At 45.7% G+C, this 22231-nt stretch overlaps 1 protein-coding gene across 4 annotated transcripts in view; it reads right to left on the bottom strand.

Annotated features, from left to right (window-relative positions):
* LOC137370309 (urea transporter 2-like) overlaps positions 1-22231 on the bottom strand; it is a 118424-nt gene that overhangs the window by 11156 nt on the left and 85037 nt on the right. For all 4 annotated transcript variants that reach the window (XM_068032691.1, XM_068032695.1, XM_068032696.1 and 1 more), the window contains exons 7-9: positions 21624-21771; positions 20773-20907; positions 13713-13762 (exon numbers count right to left, since the gene is read on the bottom strand). In XM_068032691.1, coding sequence (XP_067888792.1) covers positions 13713-13762; positions 20773-20907; positions 21624-21771 — 333 coding nt within the window. The remainder of the gene's footprint in view (positions 1-13712; positions 13763-20772; positions 20908-21623; positions 21772-22231) is intronic.

The raw sequence follows: 22231 nt of genomic DNA, 5'->3' as shown, positions 1-22231 counted from the left end.
GATCTATAAACTCATAGGGCATGCAAGGGCAGTGGAGCAGTAAAGTATCCATAAACTTGATCTCATGTAAAACTCTGCTGCCCACATCCTAACTCACATCAAGTCCCATTCACTCACCACCCTGTGCTTGCTGACCTATATTAGTGCCCTGTTCACCAATGTTTCAAATTTAAAATTCTAATCCTTGGTGGGAATTTTATGCTGGCGGCGGGAGTCTCGACATCAGGGGAAACCGACGCCGAGATCCCCACGTCACCTCTTTTCTGGAAGGTCCGCTGAATTTAATGCCAATCAGCACTTAAGTGGACAGTGGTGGGCCTTCCATAGGATTTAGAACCCCATTGCCGGAGTGCTGCTGGCCAATCAGAGGACGGCAGCTGCAGTGCCACTGTGGAGGCGGTGGCTGCTGCTCAAGGTGACTGTTCTGGAGTCTGAGGGTCATCACTGGATCCAGGCCTCAGGTAGGTCAGGGCGGGTGGGGTCTTGCGGGGTGGAGGCCGTGGGAGAGGAGGGGAGGGGTGGTGGGGGTCGGCAGCAAGGGTAGCAGGTTGCCTTCAGCGGGCCCCACCTTTCCGATGCTGAGTCCCTTGTTGAGGCACTAAGTGCCTTTGAATGAGGGAACCCCCCTGCCCCCACCCCCCCGGATCCGGGAAGCAGCCTGCATGGTTTTTCATGCAGTGTTTCCAATGCAGCGACAGGCTCGCTCGCCACACAGGTAATTGTGGCTGCAACAGAAAGAGGCCTTTAATTGGGGGTTAATTACCCAGTTAAGGGCTTCAATTGGTGCAGGGTGGGAAGGCTGGTCACAGGCATTCCTGCTCAGGACTAAATTTCAGCAGAAATGGGAAGGTTGTGGGAACTGCCTCCCCCACCACCGCCCCATCCAATCAGATTTTATGCTCTCCCTACCTCCAAACCCGCCGTGGGGGAAAGCACAAAATTCCACCCCTTGTGTTCAAATCCCTTCATGATTTCACTCCTCTCTATCTCTGTAATCCCCAGCCCTACAACTCTCCAAAAGTTATGCTTTCCTTCAATGCTGGCTTCTTGTATATCCTCGATTTCCTTGGCCCTATCATTGGCAATAGTGCTGTCAAGGGCCTAAGCTCTCGAATTCCCTCCCTAAATCTCTTCACCCTTCTCTCCTTTAATATACCTGTTAAATTCTACCTCTTTCACCAAGCTTTTAGTCACCTATCCTAATGTTTCCTTCTTTAACACAGTATTAATTTATTTGTCTTATTATGCTTATGTGAAACATCTTGGGATGCTTTGCTATGCTAAAGGCACTATATAAATGCAAGTTGTTGTTATAGTGTACACTTTTAATGGTGCTGAATTGGGCAGGCTATGTAACAGTGGTAGGATCCTCAGTATACATACTGCTAAAACTGATAAAGATATCACCATTCCTGGGAGAAACCTCATACTGATCATTGTACAGATTCACTACATAAACACTTTTCTGATCATGTCAAAGCAGCATTTCCTAAATGCCAGTGAGATTCATACTTCAGACCAGAACAACAGTAGAAATATATCATTTAGGTCAGTGAAGTCTTGAAAGTTTGCAGCTTTGACAAGACACGGTACAGTCAGGATTGTTAAATTTCAATAAGTCATTCATTTGTTAGGATTTTAACCGTGTGGAATCTGTATGAAAGAAGGGAAGCGGCAACAGTCAGATTTACTTTCTTCTGAGTGCTCCTCGTTCTTCCAAAAACCTTTGGAAAATGCTTGTAAAATTTGAGAGCTGCAAAATACTTTCAGAAAATACTCATAGAATCATAGAAATGTAGCATGATACAGGACTGAAGAAGTCTGGTTGACCAATCTCTGCCTGATGGACTCGCTCACAGCTGCGGGGCCAGCACTGAGTTGAGAACCCAATAATTCATGGAGCGGGCTTTGCCATGGCTGTTTAACTCAGCCACGGCATTAGCATCCCTCTGCAGGCTTCCCGACCAGAGAGTACAGGCGTGATGACGACTATTTAAATGGACTCTGGCAAAGGTCAGAATGGCTCCATTGCAGATCTGTCACAGGGCAAGCATTAGAATGGAAGTGCAACCCCCCACATCCCACCCCCACCTCCGGTTCTCTGATGCTTCTTATGCTGCGGGCTGTGCGTGCCCAAAGAGAATTATTCTTCCTCTTGGATGAAAGGAAGAGGCTAGCCTCGCAAACAAAACAGGCGTGACTCAAGGTTGCTGAGGAAGTGAGCAGCAGGAGTCTTTTTTTTATTGGTTCATGGGATGTGGGCATCACTGACTAGGCCAGCATTAATTGCCCTTGAGAAGGCGGTGGTGAGCTGCCATCTTGAACCGTTGCAGTCCATGTGGGAAAGATACACCAACTGTGCTGTGAGGGAGTTCCAGGATTTTGACCCAGCGACAGTGAAGGAACGGCGATATAGTTCCAGGTCAGGATGGTATGTGGCTTGGAAGGGAACTTGCAGGTGGTGGTGGTGTTCCCATGCATGTGCTGCCCTTGTCCTTCTAGGTGGTAGAGGTCGCAGGTTTGGAAGGTGCTGTCGAAGGAGCCTTGATGTGTTGCTGCAGTGCATCTTTTTTTTAAATTTGTTTGTGGGATGTGGGCATCACTGGTAGGTCCAGCATTTATTGCCCATCCCCAATTGCCCTTAAACTGAATGGCTTGCCAGGCCATTTCAGAGGGCATTTTAAGAGTCAACCACATTGCTGTGGGTTTGGAGTCACATGCAGGCCTGCACTCTTCATTGAAACAGGGTTGGTCCCCCAGCTTGATGGTAATGGTAGAATGGGGATATGCCGGGCCATGAGGTTACAGATTGTGGTTGAATACAATTCTGCTGCTGCTGATGGCCCACAGTGCCTCATGAATGCCCAGTTTTGAGTTGCTAGATCTGTTTGAAATTTATCCCATTTAGCACAGTGCTGGTGCCACACAACATGATAGTGGGTACCCTCAGTGTGAAGACGGGACTTTGTTTCCAGAAGGACTGTGCGATGGTCACTCCCTATCAATACTGTCATGGACAGATGCATCTGCGACAGATTGGTGAGGACGAAGTCAAGTATGTTTTTCCTTCTTGTTGGTTCCCTCAGCACCTGCCGCAGACTCAGTTTGGCAGCTATGTCCTTTAGGACACGACCAGTAGTGGTGCTACCGAGCCACTCTTGGGAATGGAGATTGAAGTCCCCTACCCAGAGTACATTTTGTGCCTTTGCTACCCTTAGTGCTTCTTCCAGTTGGTGTTCAACATGGCAATGCACTGATTCATCAGCCAATGGGGGGCAGTAGGTGGTAATCAGCAGGAGGCTTCCTTGCCCATGTTTGACCTGATGCCATGAGAGTTCATAGGGTCTGGAATCAATGTTGTGGACTCCCAGGGCAACTCCCTCCTGACTGTATACCACTGTGCCGCCACCTCTGGTGGGTCTGTCCTGCTGGTGGGACTGGTCGTATCCAGAGATGCTGATGTCTGGGACATTGCAAGGTATGATTCCGTGCGTATGACTATGCCAGGCTGTTGCTTGACTAGTCTGTGGGACAGCTCTCCTAATTTTGGCACAAGTCCACAGATGTTAGTAAGGAGGACTTTGCAGGGTCGACAGGGCCGAGTTTTCTGTTGTCATTTCCGATGGCTTGGTCAATGCCGCGTGGTCTGTCCAGTTTCATTCCTTTTCTTGGATTATATAGCAGTTTGATACAACTGAGTTGCTTGCTATGCCATTTCAGAGGGCATTTAAGAGTCAACCACATTGCTGAGGTTCTGGAGTCACATGTAGGCCAGACCACATAAGGACAGCAGATTTCATTCCCTAAAGGACATTAGTGAACCAGATGGGTTTTTACAACAATCAGCAATGGCTTCATGGCCACCACTAGACTAGCTTTTAATTCCAGATTTTTATTAATTGAATTCAAATTCCACTATCTACCATGGTGGGATTTGAAACTATGTCCCCAGAGCATCATCCTGGGTCTCTGGGTTACTAGTCCAGTGGCATTATCACTATGCCACTGCCTCCCCAGACTTCAGTGGGGACTCCAAGGGAGATAGGTAGGTTGTCACATGTTGAGGTGCATATTACTATAAGTGAGCAGGAGCAGGTTCTGGAAACAGGGACAGCAGTGGAGAGCCCCCAGTGGAGGGTGCAGGACACTCCAAACTTTGCTCAGCTGGACCCTCAAGGGTCATCCACAAAGTGGACAATCCTGGGAAAGCAACAGAAGATGTGTGAGATTCTGTCAGAATTTCCAGAGGTACCTTGCACCCTTGGAGAGAGATTAGAAAAGTTCATCTCCAGCATTAATGTCATGACAGCTCAGGCCTTTGCGCTGATGTCCATCTTCATGGAAAGAGTGGCCATCTGCATGGGGAGTCAGATGCGGCAGGCAACCAAACGCATGCTGGCCCTGATCAATGGCCTTCAGTCTGCCTCTTTATGCAGGATGGAAGAAAGCCTAGCCTTGGCCATTCAGTGCTTCACTGAAGTGCAACAAAATTCTCTCCGGCTCTTGGCCAGCAGTGACTTGAAGATGGGCCACGAGAAGTAAGAAAAAGGCACATGGAAGTGAGGACTCTGCTCCTACTTCTTATCCCTTGCCCCCCACCCTCCCCTCAGTCAAAGCTTCACATGCTGCCTCCTGCCCTGATGACTGAGTCTGCTCCTGCACAGGTGCAGGTGAGGCAGCCTTTGGCGGAGACCTCGGGTCCTAAAACCCAGAGGACAACTGCCACCAGCATCTCAGATGTCAGAGCAGGGGAATGAGTAGCCTGCCTCCAGTTCTTCTGCCACTGTATTAATGTTTTTGAGAATGTCAATGAGGCATAAACTTTATTTCAGGTCCCCATTGTCTTGTCATCTTGTTGTTGCCTCTCACTTGTCGAATGGAAAATGGTCTGACCAGAGTGGAAGATGTGCAAAGGATCTGGATGAGATGGAGGGATTACTGACTGTGGGAATGATTTATGTTGGGGGAGGGGCTGTGGGTTTAGCATTTAGCATAGACCATAAGTCTTCACACACTCAGGTTACCTGAACGGTGTTTGGATCAGTCCATCATGGACTTCTCTGACAGCCAATGAGTGGCTCCAGGGAACCTGGTGACATCAAGCTCCTCCTCATTCTGCTTCTCCTCCACTGAGGATGCAAAGCAGTCATCATCTTCCTGCTCCCGCAGCTCCGGTCCTCTCTGCAGTGCTATGTTGTGCAAGGCACAGCAGGCCACGACCATTCTGGACACCTTTGCTAGGATATACTGAAGGGTGCTCTAAATCTGTCCAGACACCTGAATTGCATCTTCACCAACACAATCAATTGCTCAAGTGGAATCACTTTCAATTGGCAAATGCCAAGGAGAGGCCAGTTAAGGTGTGGGTGAGGTTAAATCCAGCGTGCTGGAAACTCGATATGATCCCGCTCACTTCTTGGTTTTACTGGGATGCATTTTTGTAGGTGTGTGGGAAACCCCCATAGAGATGTCGGGTCTGTAATTCCAAAATGTAAATATCTAATTAGTTGTGTCTTTAACCCAGTATTCAGGCTTTAACAGCCAGCGCATGGGTTTTCCGAGCTGTGTGGTACTCACCAGGGTCAACAAGTTGAGGACATAGCGGGGAATCAATGATCAATGAAACGGACAGGGTGGAAAGCCTTTAAAGAGTGAAACTACATAGCTGTTGGCCTGTCTATGTGAAAGGCTTGTGCTCATAGCACTTGTTCTGAGAGTGTGCTTTCACTGCTTTGCAGGTGATTTTCAACTTTTTGGGAGTCATTCTCCTACCTTGGACCTTGCCCATTTTTATTTGCACTTCCCTACCATCAGTCTTCACTGCAGCATGGGAGTAGCTTATGCAGCTATAGCGTTGTCCTCTGATAAGAAACAAAGGGACCAGCACTGTAGGTGTACCTACACCACATGGACTGTAGTGGTTCAAGAAGGTGGCTCACCACTACCTTCTCAAGGGCAATTAGGGATGGGCAGTAAATGCTAGCCTTGCCAATGACACTCACGTCACAAGAATGAATTAAAAAAAAGAGCAGCAACACCAACAACACCAATACCAGCAGCAGCAGGAGCAACAACAACAGCAGTTGCTTTCTCTGCAGCCACCTGTCGCTCCACAGGATAGAGGGGATGAACACAGGGCTCCAGTTTGAAGGAGGCGATACTCCCAGCACAGGGTATACAGGCAGAGGATCAGCTTTCGCAGCATGATAGAGCAACAGTGCCTCAGGAGGCTCAGGCTTTCAAGGCAGGTTGTTGCTGATATCTGCAGCCTCCTGGAACAAGACCTCCTTCCAAGAGGGCCAGATGTACACGCATTGCCAGTGTTGGTCAAGGTCACCACAGCCCTGAATTTCTTCGCCTTTAGCTTCTTCCAGGGATCTGCTGGTGATAGCTGCAGGATTTCACAATCTGCTGTGCACACGTGTATCTCCCAGGTGATCAGTGCCATGTTTGCCAAGCCTGCCACATGTCCACTTTGCTACTGATGAAGCCAGTCAGACACAAAGGACTCTCGAATTTGCTGCTATAGGAGTCATAGACTGTACACATGTAGAAATCAAGGCATCATTAGATCAGCCTAGAGTATTTATTAATTGGAAGGGAGTCCGCTCCATCAATGTTCAACTGGCATGTGACCACCGGAAGGTTATCATGCATGATTATGCAAGATATCCTGGAAACTGCTATGATTCCTTCATTCTGCGACATCTCCCACAGGTCTTCGCACCTCCAAACAGAGTGAGGGGGTGACTCCTTGGAGATAAGAGCTACCCGCTGAGGAGCTGGCTCATGACTCCTGTGAGGAGTCCTACTACTGATAAGAACATAGGAAATAGGAGGAGATGCAGAGGAAAGGGACAACAGGAGTCACATGAGCACACAGGCAGTCATTGAGAAAGCCATTAGGAGTGGGCCGTCACCCCACCCGTACCCTGTGATTGGTTGGGAAATCCGAAAGCAGAATGCTAATGCCATGGCTGAATTAAACAGCAACAACTGAGTTCACAACCCACTGCTGGCAGCCCCCCACAACCACCCCACTAGCCACCCACCACCACCATCCCCCCCCACCGCCCGCACTGCTGCGAGAGGATTGATTCCATTAAAATTCTGCCCATTGTGTCAGTAAAAGAGCTATCCAATTAGTTTCACTCTCCTACTCATTTCCCACAGCACTGCTATTTTTTCACTTCAAGTATTTATCCAATTCCCATTTGAAAGTTATTACTGAATCTGTTTCCACCACTCTTTCAGTTAGTGTATTCAAGATCATAACAACTCGCTGCATAAAAGAAATCATCTCATTGCACCCTGGAGATTTTGCCAATTATCTTAAATCTGTGTCCATTGGTTACCAACTCTGTTGTCAGTAGAAACAGTTTCTTCCTATCTACTGTATTGAAACCCCTCATCATTTTGAACACCTCTATTAAATCTCCCCTATACGTTCTCTTCTAAGAAGAACAATCCCAGTTTGTCTAGTCTCTCCACATAGCTGAAGTCCCTCATCCCTGTCACCATTTTCAAAAGTCTCCTCTGCACCCTCTCCAAAGTCTTCACATCCTTCCTAAAGTGTTGTGCCCAGAGTTGGATACAATACTGTAGCTGAGGTCTAACCAGTGATTTATATTGGTTTAGCATAACTTCCTCATTTTTGTCCTCTACGCCATTATTTATAAAGCTAAGGATCCTGGATGTTTTTTAACAGACTGATCACTTATCCTTCCAACTTCAAAGAATTATGTATGTCAAATTCCAGATCTCTGTTCCTACACCCCATTTAAATGTTACTATTTTTAATTTATACTGCCTTTCCTAACTTTTTCTTCCAAAATGTAGCACTTCACAATTCTCCGCATTAAATTTCATCTGTCATCTACATGCTCATTTCACTAGTCTATCTATGCCCTCCTGAGGTTTACTGGTATCATTCTCATTTTTACTATATTTCCAACTTTGTACCATCTGCATATTTTCAAACAATCATTCATTATGACTCTCTCCACTGTTCCTTAGCCAATTCCATACTGACGTTGCCACTGTCTCTTTAATCCATAGGCTTCGATTTTGTTAACAAGTCTGTTATGTGATACTTTAATAAACCCCCACTGAAAATCCATATGCATAACATCAACTGCACTATGTTCACGAATGCTGTCCGTTATTTCATTGAAGAATTCAATTAGGTTTGTCAGACACAATTTGCAGTTAACAAATTCATTATGGTTGTCATTTATTAACTCTTGTTCTTCCAAGACACAAGTAATTTTTTCCTGCATTCTGTCAAAGTTCCCTCACCACAGACATCATATTGACTGGCCTATAGTTTCTTAGTTTATCTCTCCCTCCTTTTTTGAACTTATATTCCTTCAGTCCTTTGGCACCTCTCCCATATCCAAGGAGGATTGAAAGATTGTAGCCAAAGCCTCTGTTATTTCCACCATTACTTCCTCAGCAATCTAGGATACATCCCAACTGGAATGGGTAATTTTTCTACTTGGAGAACTGCCAGTCATTTAAGTATCTACTATTTCTATCTTATCCAATTTCTTTACCCCATTCTCCTTTACTATAATATTAGCAGCATCCACTTCTTCAGTAAAGATATTTAGCATTCATTTAGCACCTCAGTCCCATCCTCTGCCTCCACAAGAAGATTTTCTTTTTGGTTCCTAATCAGCCCTTTGATTATCCAATTAAGAACATAAGAAAGAAATATAAGCAGGAGTAGGCCATACGGCCCCGCAAGCCTGCTCTGCCATTTAATCAGATCATGGCTGATCATCAACCTCAATTCCACTTTCCCGCCCAATCCCCATATCCCTTGATTCACTGAGAGATCAAAAATCTGTCGATCTCAGCCTTGAATATACTCAACGACTGAGCATCCACAGCCTATAGAGATTTCCAAAGATTCACAACCCTCCGAGTGAAGACATTTCTTCTCCTCTCAGTTCAGAATGGCCATCCCCTTATCCCTATGCCCTTAGTTCTAGACTCTCCAGCCAGGGGAAACAACCTCTGAGCACCATGATTCCTTCATTCCCCACAAGTCCAGGGTGCTGCAGCTTTTCACTCCACCCACCCCCCACACCCCCAAACTCACTGGATGGATTCTAGGGGACAAGGGATATCTCTTGAAGAGATTGCTGATGACCTCTTTACAATGGCCAGAGACAGAGGCACAGAGGCACTACATCTGCCATCTGCTCACTAGGACAACTATTGGGCTTCCAAAGATGTGGTTCTGGCACCTGGACCAGTCAGGTGGCACTCTGCAACACACTCCTGCAAGGCTCTAGGTCTTTGTGGTGGTCTGCTCTGCTCTCCGGAATATGATTCTCCAGAGAGGTGTGCACCTTGAAGAGGATGAGGCCCTGGAAGGACACAGTTCATTGGAGGAAGAGGAGGAAGAGGAGGTGGAGAGGGAAGATGCAGAACACTGAGCTGCCCAGGCTGCACGGAGATGGTTGAGCCTGGTGTGGGATCGAGGGTCTCATCAGGATGCCATTAATGGCAGGGATCATCTGATCAGGATGAACGATATGGTATGGAACTCATTCTGCGTTGCCTGTGCTAACACTTCTATTGAAGACACAGTCTGGAACATGTAAACTTTTACCGACAATGAAGGATGCACATTTTCCCAGAGGTTGCACCATCATCATTATCTTCACTACGTCATACATCTATTCTTGTCCCATCATTAATAAAAGGAGGCTCACATGAATGGCTTCATGTAGCAATATTTACATGCTTTTCATAAAGGAAACAGTGCAATTACAGCTAGAAGACACCTAATGACCCACTCAGAGCTCTCTCCAACACACTGGCCTGCACATTTGGCCACTTTTACGTGGTACTCCCCTCGTGGGCTCGGAGGAGATGGAGGCAGCCTGCTCACTTGTCTCTGCTCGCGGCTGAGATGCAGTCATCCTTGTTGTCGAGATGGGAGCCCCTCCAGAGGCTGCTGTACCGGCGATATTTTAGGAGCAGCCTACATCATAGGGCCCTGCTGTACAGATGCTGTCCTGCACCAGATTCTAGGCCTCTGGCTCTCCTCAGACATTCTATGATTCTATGATCTTCCAAGCAGTGAAATGGCAGCCTCAGAAATGACTGCCATGACTGTTGTCTGTTTAAATCAGGCCTGCATTTGAGCAGTCCCATCTCCTGTTCCACCCACAGCCACTAATTGGCTGCCAAACCTGTCTCCAGGCCAGTTAAGGGGGCGCCCCCGTGAAACTGGTGATTGTTTCCCTCTGGGGGCAAGTCCATAACCCGGAACAGTCCCAACATCTGTTTCCCACCCCCGGAAGAAAAATCCTGCCCTTTGTGTCCTCCTCACAGCTTACTTTCCCACTGAACTTTGTATCATCAGCAAACATTATATTGGATACATTACACTCAGTTCCTTCATCCAAGTCATTAATATAGATTGTAAATAGCTGTGGCCCCAACACTGATCCTTACAGCACCCCACTAGTTACACCCTGCCAACCTGAAAATGACCCATTTATTCCTGCGCTCTGTTTCCTCTCTCCATGCTTAATATATTGCCCCCAAACCCATGAACCCATAGCTTGTGCAACAACCTTTTGTTTACTCTTTATATGTTCACAAAAAGACTTCAGTGACAGCTATGGCCCAATTGATAGTACTTTTGCTTTGAGTTAAAAGGTTGTGGGTTTAAGTACCACTCCAGGACTTCAGCACAAAAAATCAAGACTAACATTCCAGTGCAGTACTGAGGGAGTCAGAGGTGCCATCTTTCAGATAAGATGTTAAACTGAGGCCCCGTCTGCCCTCTCAGGTGGACGCAAAAGATCCCAATGCACTATTTCGAAGAAGAGCAAAGGAGTTATCCCTGGTGTCCCGGCCAATATTTATCCCTCAATCAGCATTATAAAAACAGATTATCTGGTCATTATCACATTCCTACTTGTGGGAGTTTGCTGTCCAAAAATTTGCTGTCGTGATTCCTACATTACAACAGCAACTACACTTCCAAAGTACTTCCTTGACTGTAAAGTGCTTTGAGACATCCTGTGGTCGCGAAAGGTGCTATATCAATGCAAGCCTTTCTTTCAGTGCTCTATTTTATGTTACCTTCTAATCTTTTCTCATACATTCTCTTTACTCCTCTTATGCTTTTTTATTTCTCCACTACACTTTCTGTATTCTACTTGGACTCTGCTTCAAGGACCTTTTATGGCCATCACCTCCCATTGTAATCAAAACTAAAAAGGAAGTCCTATGCAGCCTATGTAACGACTGAACATCTTTGATCCACAACCAACTGGACATGTTTGCAGGGGAAGTGTAAGAGTTCCAGATCCTTTGTGACAGGTCAGTGTGTGCCTATTTGAACTTGAATGCATAACTGGAGCACAATTCTGGCAGAGGGTATAAGTTGTCATGGAACTCAGCTCCACTGGGTGATTGTCATTGGGCAATTTTGTTTGTAGGCATTTCCAGTCCTGTGGTGAGCCTAAAGATTCAAGGTGAATGGTAACCAATCCCACGAGGACTGATTACCCTTCCCAAGTGGCCCGTTACCCTCACACCGCACCCCCAACACCCCTCCCCCCACCTAACAGCAGCATTCAAAAATTGTGCAGTTTTTTCTTCAGCCTGAATTCCAGCTGTTCAGTAGGGTAAGTACCCCTGTTGCGCTGTGACATGGTCAAGCACCGGCCACAAATATTTAAATGGCTATGGAGCCTGGATTTGGGATGGGGTTAATGGCTTTTCACAACAGTGGATGGAAGTCCATTCCAAACATTCCGCTGGATTTCTACCTTATGGCTCTTGCCTGTTATACACTTCACTGTGTTCTTAATTTTTACTTTAATTGGGATGCCACAGCAATTACAAATAGTGATTTTGGACCAGATCTTGTTGTCCCACCGCCGGGAGCAGCGGCGGGTGCAGAAAATGGTGGCCTCCCCACATGTGACTCACATGGCCATGCTGCTGCAATTCCACAGTGGGTGGCCACTTAACATAACTGATGGTGGCTGCCCCCCCATCAATCACGTGGCGGGGGCGGTATCGACAATACCGTGAATGGCATCACCTGATGCATAAGCTGATGCTAACACCATTTTTAAAAGGCTGCCAGCCTTGCAAGCAAAATTCAGAGTTGCCCCCATTCTCCTCACTCCATAAAATAATGCAGAGTTGACCAATCCCCCCGTTATCCATACACAAAATGCAGAGTTGACCCCTTCCCCCCGTTATCCATACAGATAATGCAGAGTTGACCCCTTCATCCTTCTTATCCATACACAAAATGCAGAGTTGATCCCTTCCCCCCTTTCCATAAAATAATGCAGGGGTGACCCCTTCCCTGCCTCAGTGGTGCCAGCCTCTCGTGGACGAGAAAGTTGAGCTCAAGTTAGGGAACGGATGGGAAGATCGAGGAGCATTACATTGAGATGTATGCAAAGAGGTATTTAACATATTTAAACTAGGGTCCTGTGGCAGAGCTGCAGAGGTGCCGCCACAGAGCTTACCCGCCCCTGAGAAGATAAGGTCTGGCAATCCTGTCGCCAGGTTCCATGGCGGCTGCTGCTGCTCTGCTTCTCCAACCCCCATGTCACGGAACCCGCCATCGGGATAAGCACAAGATCTGGCCCGTCTTTTGGACCTGTTATATTTGTTTTTCTGTGAGTATAGCTTCCTCTGCCAACACATTAGTTAACACGGTTGTATAATATTCCTTGTTGCACTATTTCAACAAAATCATTAACCTGTTTATTTTAAATGGATTAATGACTGCATTCAAATAGAGCACATTTAACCAGTACACTACAAGAGGAAATTATTCCCTTGGCTGGTATACTCATTTCACACATTCTAACATAACCATCTTGAACAGGATAATAATTGAACTGCATATGCATGGTACATTAATATACTATCAGGGTTGAAGAGCAAGCAATTCATCTATTTATAAAGACATAGATGATCCTATTTCAGTAGCAATCAATTGTATTTTTAAAAAAGCTCTGAAACTTGTTCAGTGTTGAAGTGAATGAAAAAATTAACAAACAAAAGAGAAAATAATTGAATTCATTGCTCTTGTCATAGTGGTAGCACTTTCACTTGAGTCAGAAGATTGTGGGTTCATGTCCCACTCCAGAGACTTGAGTGCATAATGTAGGCAGGTACTTCAGTATAGTACCGAGGGAGTAATACATTGTCTGAGGTGACACCTTTTAGATGAGATGTTAAACCAAAATGCCTCTGTAAAAGATCTCATGGCACACTTCAAAGAAGAGCAAGGACATTTTCCTGGTTGTCTGGCCAATATGTATTCCTTCATCAACACCACTAAAAGAGATTATCTGATCAATTATCGCACTCCTATTTGTGGGTTCTTGCTGTATGCCAATTGATAGCTGTGTTTCCGACATTACAACAGTAACTAAGGGCCGATTTTAACTCTGTGCGAGTGGATGGGTTTTGAGTTGGTGAAAACTCCCCCTAAATTTCAAAAGTGCTTCATTGGCTGTGAAGCGCTTTGAGAATCTTAGGTTATAAAAGGCACTATATAAATGCAAGTTTGTTCTTCCTCTGTTTTCTGTAACCAAAACCTGTCCATTTTGTAAAATTGTGCTTAATTCCAGACTAGGTTAATGCAACACAGTATTTTCATTTTCAAGGTAAATGCATCTAAGTTTTGACAATTAATACTGGTGACTTACCGCAGACATTATGTTCATGAGTGCTTCTCCTAAGTATGCGCAGAAAATTGCTATCGGAGAGGATAGAAAAATATTGTGCTTACTAATCATGAGAAACATTGGCTAGTTTTTTATATAAGTAAATTACAACAATTCTTTATCTACTGCCCATTAATCTTCAGGTTGAAAACATATTGTGATTGTTTCCTCTAAAGAAAAGGAAATTTAAGGGTCAGGATGGGGTTAACCAAAAACATAACTGCGAGATAGATTTTGAAGAGCTTTTGAAAGCATGGAAGCAGGGACACACTGTCTGAAACATACGTTTCTAATGGTGGAGCAACAGTTGAGAGTTAAGTAGTAATTCACAGTCAAAGGAATAAAAGATTTGAATGGTGACGTACTTCTCGAAAAAAGTTCCCAAACATGGTTAGGGAAAGCTTTGGAGGAATATGAAGACAAAGATGGGGATCTTCAAGCTGATTCACTGGTATGAAAGGAACCAGTGGAGCTCGGCAAAGATGGGTGTTGTGTATGCAAGACTTTGTATGTGAAAGGACTTGGGCCACAGAGTTCTGAATCACTTGGGAGTTTATGAAATATGTCCACTTAGTAGTCAAAAAGGTGAGTAAAGGAATAAAAACATGAAATCATATTTCAGCACTGAAGAAGTGAGGTAGGTTTGTAATCCTCTGGAAATGGAAGAAGATGGATAGTCCTGGTGATGGAGCAGGTCTGGGATGGAAAGATTAGCTCATATTTGAAGATAAAAACAACTTGTATCTATATAGCACCTTAACGTAATAAAGCATCCCAAGGCATTTCACAGGCGCATTATAAAACAAAATATGACACTGTCGACACTGTCCCAGACACTGCCATCACTATCCCCGGGTATGTCCTGTCCCACTGGCAGGACAGACTCAGCAGAGGTGGTGGGCACAGTGGTATAGTGGTATACAGTCGGGAGGGAGTTGCCCTGGGAGTCCTCAACATCGACTTTGGACCCCATGAAGTCTCATGGCATCAGGTCAAACATAGGCAAGGAGACCTCCCGCTGATTACAACCTACCGCCCTCCCTCAGCTGATGAATCAGTACTCCTCCATGTTGAACAAGGGCGCAGAATGTAATCTGGATGGGGGACTTCAAAGTCTATCAACAAAAGTGGCTCGGTAGCACCACTACTGATCAAGCTGGCTGAGTATACCTACTAGACTGGGTCTGCAGCAGGTGGTGAGGGAACCAACAAGAGGGGAAAACATACTTGACCTCGTCCTCACCAATCCCGCAGATGCATCTGTCCATGACAGTATTGGTAGGCGTGACCACCACACAGTCCTTGTGAAGATGAAATCCCGCCTTCACATTGAGAATACTGTCCATCATGTTGTGTGGCACTATCACCGTGCTAAATGGGATAGATTTCGAACAGATCTAGCAATGCAAAACTGGGCATCCATGAGGTGCTGTGGGCCATCAGCAGCAGCCGAATTGTACTCAACCACAATCTATGACCTCATGGCCCGGCATGTCCCCAAATCTACCATTACCATCAACCCTGGTTCAATGAAGAGTGCCGGAGGGCATGCCAGGAGCAGCATCAGACATACCTCAAAATGAAGTGTCAACCTGGTGAAGCTACAACAGAGGACTACTTGCATGCGAAACTGCGTAAACAGCATGCGATAGACAGAGCTAAGCGATCCCATAACCAACGGATGAGATCTAAACTCTGCAGTCCTGCCACAACCAGCCGTGAACGGTGGTGGACACTTAAAAAACTAACTGGAGGAGGTGGCTCCACAAATATCCCCATCCTCAATGATGGGGGAGCCCAGCACATCAGTGCGAAAGATAAGGCTGAAGCATTTGCAACAATCTTCAGCCAGAACTGCCAAGTTGATGATCCATCTCGGCCTCCTCCTGAAGTCCCCAGCATCACAGATGCCAGACTTCTGCCAATTCGATTCACTCCACGTAATATCAAGAAACGACTGAAGGCACTGGATACTGCAAAAGCTATGAGCCCTGACAATATTCCGGCAATAGTACTGAAGACCTGTGCTCCAGAACTTGCCGCGCCCCCTAGCCAAGCTGTTCCAGTACAGCTACAACACTTGCATCTACCTTGCAATGTGGAAAATTGCCCAGGTATGTCCTGTACACAAAAAGCAGGACAAGTCCAACCCAGCCAATTACTGCCCCATCAGCCTACTCTCAATCATCAGTAAAGTGATGGAAGGTGTCATCAACAGTGCCATCAAGCGGCACTTGCTTCGCAATAACCTGCTCAGTGACGCTCAGTTTTGGTTCTGCCAGGACCACTCAGCTCCTGACCTCATTACAGCCTTGGTTCAAACATGGACAAAAGAGCTGAACTCAAGAGGTGAGGTGAGAGTGCCCTTGACATCAAGGCAGCATTTGACTGAGTATGGCATCAAGGAGCCCTAGCAAAACTGAGGTCAATGGGAATCAGGGGGAAAACCCTCCGCTGGCTGGAGTCATACCTAGCGCAAAGGAAGATGGTTGTTGGAGGTCAATCATCTGAGCTCCAGGACTCCAGGACGTCACTGCAGGAGTTCCTCAGGGTAGTGTCCTAGGCCCAACCATCCTCAGCTGCTTCATCAATGACCTTCCTTCAATCATAAGGTCAGAAGTAGGGATGTTCGCTGATGATTGCACAATGTTCAGCACCATTCGTGACTCCTCAGATACTGAAGCAGTCCGTGAACAAATGCAGCAAGACCTGGACAATATCCTGGCTTGGGCTAATAAGTGGCAAGTAATATTCACGCCACACAATTGCCAGGCAATGACCATCTCCAACAAGAGAGAATCTAACCATCTTCCCTATGGCATTAACATCGCTGAATCTCCCACTATCAACATCCTAGGGGCTACCATTGACCAGGAACTGAACTGGAGTAGCCATATAAATACCGTGGCTACAAGAGCAGGTCAGAGGCTAGGAATCCTACGGCGAGTAACTCACCTCCTGACTCCCCAAAGCCTGTCCACCATCTACAAGGCACAAGTCAGGAGTGTAATGGAATACTCTCCACTTGCCTGGATGGGTGCAGTTCCAACAACACTCAAGAAGCTCAACATCATCCAGGACAAAGCAGCCCTCTTGATTGGCACCCCATCTACAAATATTCACTCCCTCCACCACCGACGCGCAGTGGCAGCAGTGTATACCATTTACAAGATGCACTGCAGCAACGGACCAAGGCTCCTTCGACAGCACCTTCCAAACCCGCGACCTCTACCAACTAGAAGGACAAGGGCAGCAAATGCATGGGAACACCACTACCTGCATGTTCCCCTCCAAGTCAGACACCATCCTGATTTGGAACTATATCGCCTTTCCTTCACTGTCACTGGGTCAAAATCCTGGAACTCCCTTCCTAACAACACTGTGGGTGTACCTACCTCACATGGACTGCAGCGGTTCAAGAAGTCAGCTCACCACCACCTTCTCAAGGGCAATTAGGAATGGGCAATAAATGGTGGCCTGGCCACCGATGTCCACATCCTATGAATGAATAAAAAAAACTGAGCCACATAAGCAGACATTAGGATAGATGACCAAAAGCTTGGTCAAAGAGCTAGGCTTTAAGGAGTGTCTTAAAGGAGGAGAGAGAGGTAGTAGGTAGAGAGGTGTAGGGAAGGAATTCCAGAGTTTATGGCCTAGGTATGAGTGCTGCTACATCTCTGGCATGTGAACAGATGGCTCCCTCCATCAAGAGGCTGGCAACCCTCATTGAGAGCCAGATCATATTGAGGGGACCCACCGACGTGTTGTGTGGCACTACCACCGTGCTAAGTGGGATAGATTTTGAATGGGATGGATCTAGCAACTTAAAACTGGGCGTCCATGAGGCGCTGTGGGCCATCAGCAGCAGCAGAACTGTATTCAACCACAATCTGTAACCTCATGGCCTGGCATATCTCCCGTTCTACCATTACCATCAAGCCTGGGGACCAACCCTGGTTCAATGAAGAGTGTAGGAGTGCATGCCAGGAGCAGCACCTGGCATACCTCAAAATGAGGGGTTAGCCTGGTGAAGCTACAACACAGGACTACTTGCATGCCAAACAGCGGAAGCAGCATGCAATAGACAGAGCTAAGCAATCCCACAACCAACAGATCAGATCTAAGCTCTGCGGTCCTGCCACATACAGAGTCATGAATGGTGGTGGACAATTAAAAAACTGACAGGAGGAGGCGGCTCCACATATATCCCCCATCCTCAACAAAGGGGGATCCCCGCACATCAGTGCAAAAGAAAAAGCCTGAAGCAGTCGCATCCGTCTTCAGTCAGAAATGCCGAGTGGATGATCCATCTCAGCCTCCTCCTGAAGTTCCCAGCATCACAGATGCCAGTCTTCAGCTGATCTGATTCACTCCGCGTGATATCAAGAAATGGCTGAAGACACTGGATACAGCAAAGGCCATGGTCCTTGACAACATTCTGGCAATAGTACTGAAGACTTGTGCTCCAGAACTTGCCGCACCCCTAGCCAAGCTGTTCCAGTACAGCTACAACACTGGCATCTACCCGGCAATGCGGAAAATTGCCCAGGTATATCCTGTGCACAAAAAGCAGGACAAATCCAACCCGATCAATTATCGCCCTATCAGTCTACTCCCGACATCAGCAAAGTGATGGAAGGGGCCGTCGACTGAGCTATCAAGTGGAACTTGTTTAGCAATAACCTGCTCAGTGACGCTCAGTTTGGGTTCCGCCAGGGCCACTCAGCTCCTGACCTCATTTCAGCCTTGGTCCAAACATGGACAAAAGAGCTGAACTCAAGAGGTGAGGTGAGCGTGATTGTCCTTGACATCAAGGCAGCATTTGAATGAGAATGACATCAAGGAACCCTAGCAAAACTGAGGTCAATGGGAATCAGGGGGAAAACTCTCCGCTGGTTGGAGTCATACCTGGCACTGTGGAAGTCATTGTTGGAGGTCAATCATCTCAGCTCCAGGACATCACTGCAGGAGCTCCTCAGGGTATTGTCCTAGGCCTAACCATCTTCAGCTGCTTCATCAATGATCTTCCCTCCATCATAAGGTCAGAAGTGGGGATGTTCGCTGATGATTGTACCATGTTCAGCATCATTCGTTACTCCTCAGATACTGAAGCAGCCCATGTCCATATGCAGCAAGACCTGGACAACATTCAGGCTTGGGCTGATAAGTGGCAAGTAATATTTGTGCCACACAAGTGCTAGGTAATGACCTTCTCAAACAAGAGAGAATCTAACCATCTCCCCTTGATGTTCAATGGCATTACCATCACTGAATTCCCTACTATCAACATCCTGGGGGTCACTATTGACCGGAAACTGAACACCAACAGCCACATAGCTGTGGCTACAAGAACAGGTCAGAGGCTGGGAATTCAGCGACGTGTAACTCACCTCCTATCTCCCCAAAGCCTGTCCACCATCTACAAGGCACAAGTCAGAATTGTGATGGAATACTCTCCACTTGACCTTTGAGTCAGCTATGTGGCCTTGTCCAATCTACACCTTCTCCTTTGTTATCGCTTGCCCCAACCCCACCTCACTTGCTTATAACCTGTGACATTTTTAATATTTGTCAGTTCCGAAGAAGGGTCACTGACCCGAAACGTTAACTCTACTTCTCTTTCCACAGATGCTGCCAGACCTGCTGAGTGGTTCCAGCATTTCTTGTTTTTATTTCAGATTTCCAGCAACCGCAGTATTTTGCTTTTATATAAGAGTCATGGTGTTGTGGGTAATATATCGGCATGGATAGAGGATTTGCTAACTAACAGGAAACAGAGAGTTGGGATAAATGGGGCATTTTCAGGTTGGCAAACTAATTAGTGGAGTACCACAGGAATCTGTGTTGGGCCCTCAACTGTTTATAATCTATGTTAATAACTTGGATGAAGGGACCAAATTTCAGTCAAATTTGCGGACGATACAAAAATATATAGGAAGGCAAGTTGTGAGGAGGGCACTAGGTGCCTGCAAAGAGATATGGATAGGTTAAGTGAGTGGGCAAAAATTTGGCAGATAGAGTATCATGTGGGAAAATGTGAGGTTGTCCATTTTGGTGGGAAGAATAGAAAAGCAGAATATTATTTAAATTGAGAGAGACTACAGTATGCTCTGTCCTCATACATTAATCACAAAAAGTTAGCATCAAGAACAGCAGGTAATTAGGAAGGCGAATGGAATGTTGGTATTTATTGTAAGGGGAATGGAGTATAAAAGTTGAGAAGTCTTGCTACAACTGTACAAGGCATTGGTGAGACCGCACCTAGAGTACTGTGTACAGTTTTGCTCTCCTTACTTAAGGAGGGATATACTTGCATTGAAAGCAGTTCCGAGGATGTTCACAAGGCTGATTCCTGGGATGAAGGGGCTGTCTTATGAGAAAAGGTTGAGCAGGTTGGTCCTATACTCATTGGAGTTTAGAAGAATGAGATGTGATCTTATTGAAACATGTAAGACCTTTATGGGGCTGGACAGGGTAGATGCTGAGAGAACTAGTGGGCACTGTTTCAAAATAAGGGGTCTCCTATTTGCTGGAGATGACGAGGAACTTCTTCTCTCAGAGGGTCGTTAATCTTTGGAATTCTCTACCCCAGAGATCAGTGGAGGCAGAGTCATTGAATAAATTCAAGGCTGAGTAAGACACATTTTTGATTGACAAGAGAGTCAAGGGTTACAGGGACAGGCAGAAAAGTGGAGTTAAGGCCACAATCAGATAAGCTATGCTGTTATTAAATTGTGGAGCAGGCTCAAGGGGCTGAATGGCCAACTCCTGCTCCTATTTCTTATGATTTTATGTGTAGGTTTGTGTCAGGTAGGAGTGATACCATAACTGTACTTTACCACAGAGGTGGTCATGAAAGAGAAAGGGTGGAAAATGGTGATCAAATGTGTTATGAAAAATTGCCTGGAAGAGTGATGTGGTTATTTGCAAGGGCTATTTTTCCCTTTACTTGTATTTAATCTTTATTTTGCAGTGAAACAATTTTAATAGACTGTGACAACAAATATTCATATGGTGCCAACAAAGATTTTTTTCTACTTACAGCATGTTATTGCCAAGATGTGAGTCTGCCATGTCAGGGCATAGAACATTCCTCCCACTGCACTACAGGCCAGAACACAGTTGTAGCTCCATAATCCATCATAAATTTTCTGGAATGGTGAAGCCAGGGATAATCCTGTAAGGTAAATTTGTAAACAGAGTAAAATATGTAATGCTTGGCCCCTTACAGGTTGCTAGTTACTTTGATCCTGTTTCAGTACAAGTATATCTAATGTATAATTATTAGTTTACAACACCAAAAACTAACTGACTTTGAATTTTCAATTTTACACAATGAACAAGTGAAACAAATAGTAGGATGCAATTTCATGTCAGAAAGTAGGCCAAAAACCTCCCAAACATTAACCAACAATCTAACTGGACAAACATCTATGTAGTGAATGCGCCCTTTAAATTGCACTGCTGTAAGGCCCTTCCTGCCTGTTCGCACTATGAGATGCTCAGTGAGTTTATCACAGGGTGAGTCAGGCTGTGGGACCAATATCTCAAATGGGTCCTACCACAAGTGGAAAATGCTTACTTAAATATTTCACTAATTGTTTTACATACTTCTGGCAAGCACTCAGGATGTCTCTGGGGTAGCCTGATCCAATATAGTATGATACACTTTTGGCAAGCAATGAGCACGCACACACCACTTGTCTTGTTGGATGTTTAGGTGCCCGTTTTGTGCCTGAAAAACTGTCAAGCTCCCAACTCCCCTCTGAAGTGGTCTAACAATCTACAGTTGTTAGGAACAAATGCTGTTCTTGCCCAATAAAGAATAAAAAGAAACATTTAAAACAGACCTCTTGCAGACTTTCATCTCAGGCAGCAGTGATATAATCATACCTGCCATTATACCCACACAGGATCCAATTGCAGCATGCAGACATATAACTGGAGATGAGATAACTAATGCAACAAGGAAAATACCACCAGTCCAGGGATTGTCACAGCCATACACCTGCCCAACACCCACTGGGATAGCTCTCAGAAGCTGAATAAAAATGAAACAAAGAGACATTAAGTGATTTTTAAGGAATGTGAACATTGTTTTAGTAAGTTGTTGGTGAAATAGACAATCAAGGCAAAACTGATGACCAACAATGGAAAATTCTGTGCATAGCTCATGTTTGCACCAATGCAGCTATTTAAAGTTCATCATATCCACATCTATCCACATAACTGAAGTTTCTCATCCCTGGAACCATTCTCGTAAATCCTTTCTGCAATCTTGCTAAAGCCTTCACATCCTTCTAAAGTGTACTTAGGAAGGATGTGAAGGCTTTAGCGAGGTTGCAGAATTGGTCATAGTACACCAGTTGAGGCTGAACTAGTGTTTTGTAAAGATTCACTATATATTCCTTTCTTTTGTACTCTATGTCTCTACTTATAAAGCCCAAGATCCCGTATGCCTTCTTTACCAGCTTCTCAACTGACCCTGCCACTTTCAACAA

This window comes from Heterodontus francisci, chromosome 1 (assembly GCF_036365525.1).
Source record: "Heterodontus francisci isolate sHetFra1 chromosome 1, sHetFra1.hap1, whole genome shotgun sequence".
Taxonomy (NCBI): domain Eukaryota; kingdom Metazoa; phylum Chordata; class Chondrichthyes; order Heterodontiformes; family Heterodontidae; genus Heterodontus; species Heterodontus francisci.
The sequence above is the reverse complement of the archived record's forward strand: the minus strand, read 5'-3'. Positions and strand labels throughout refer to the sequence as shown.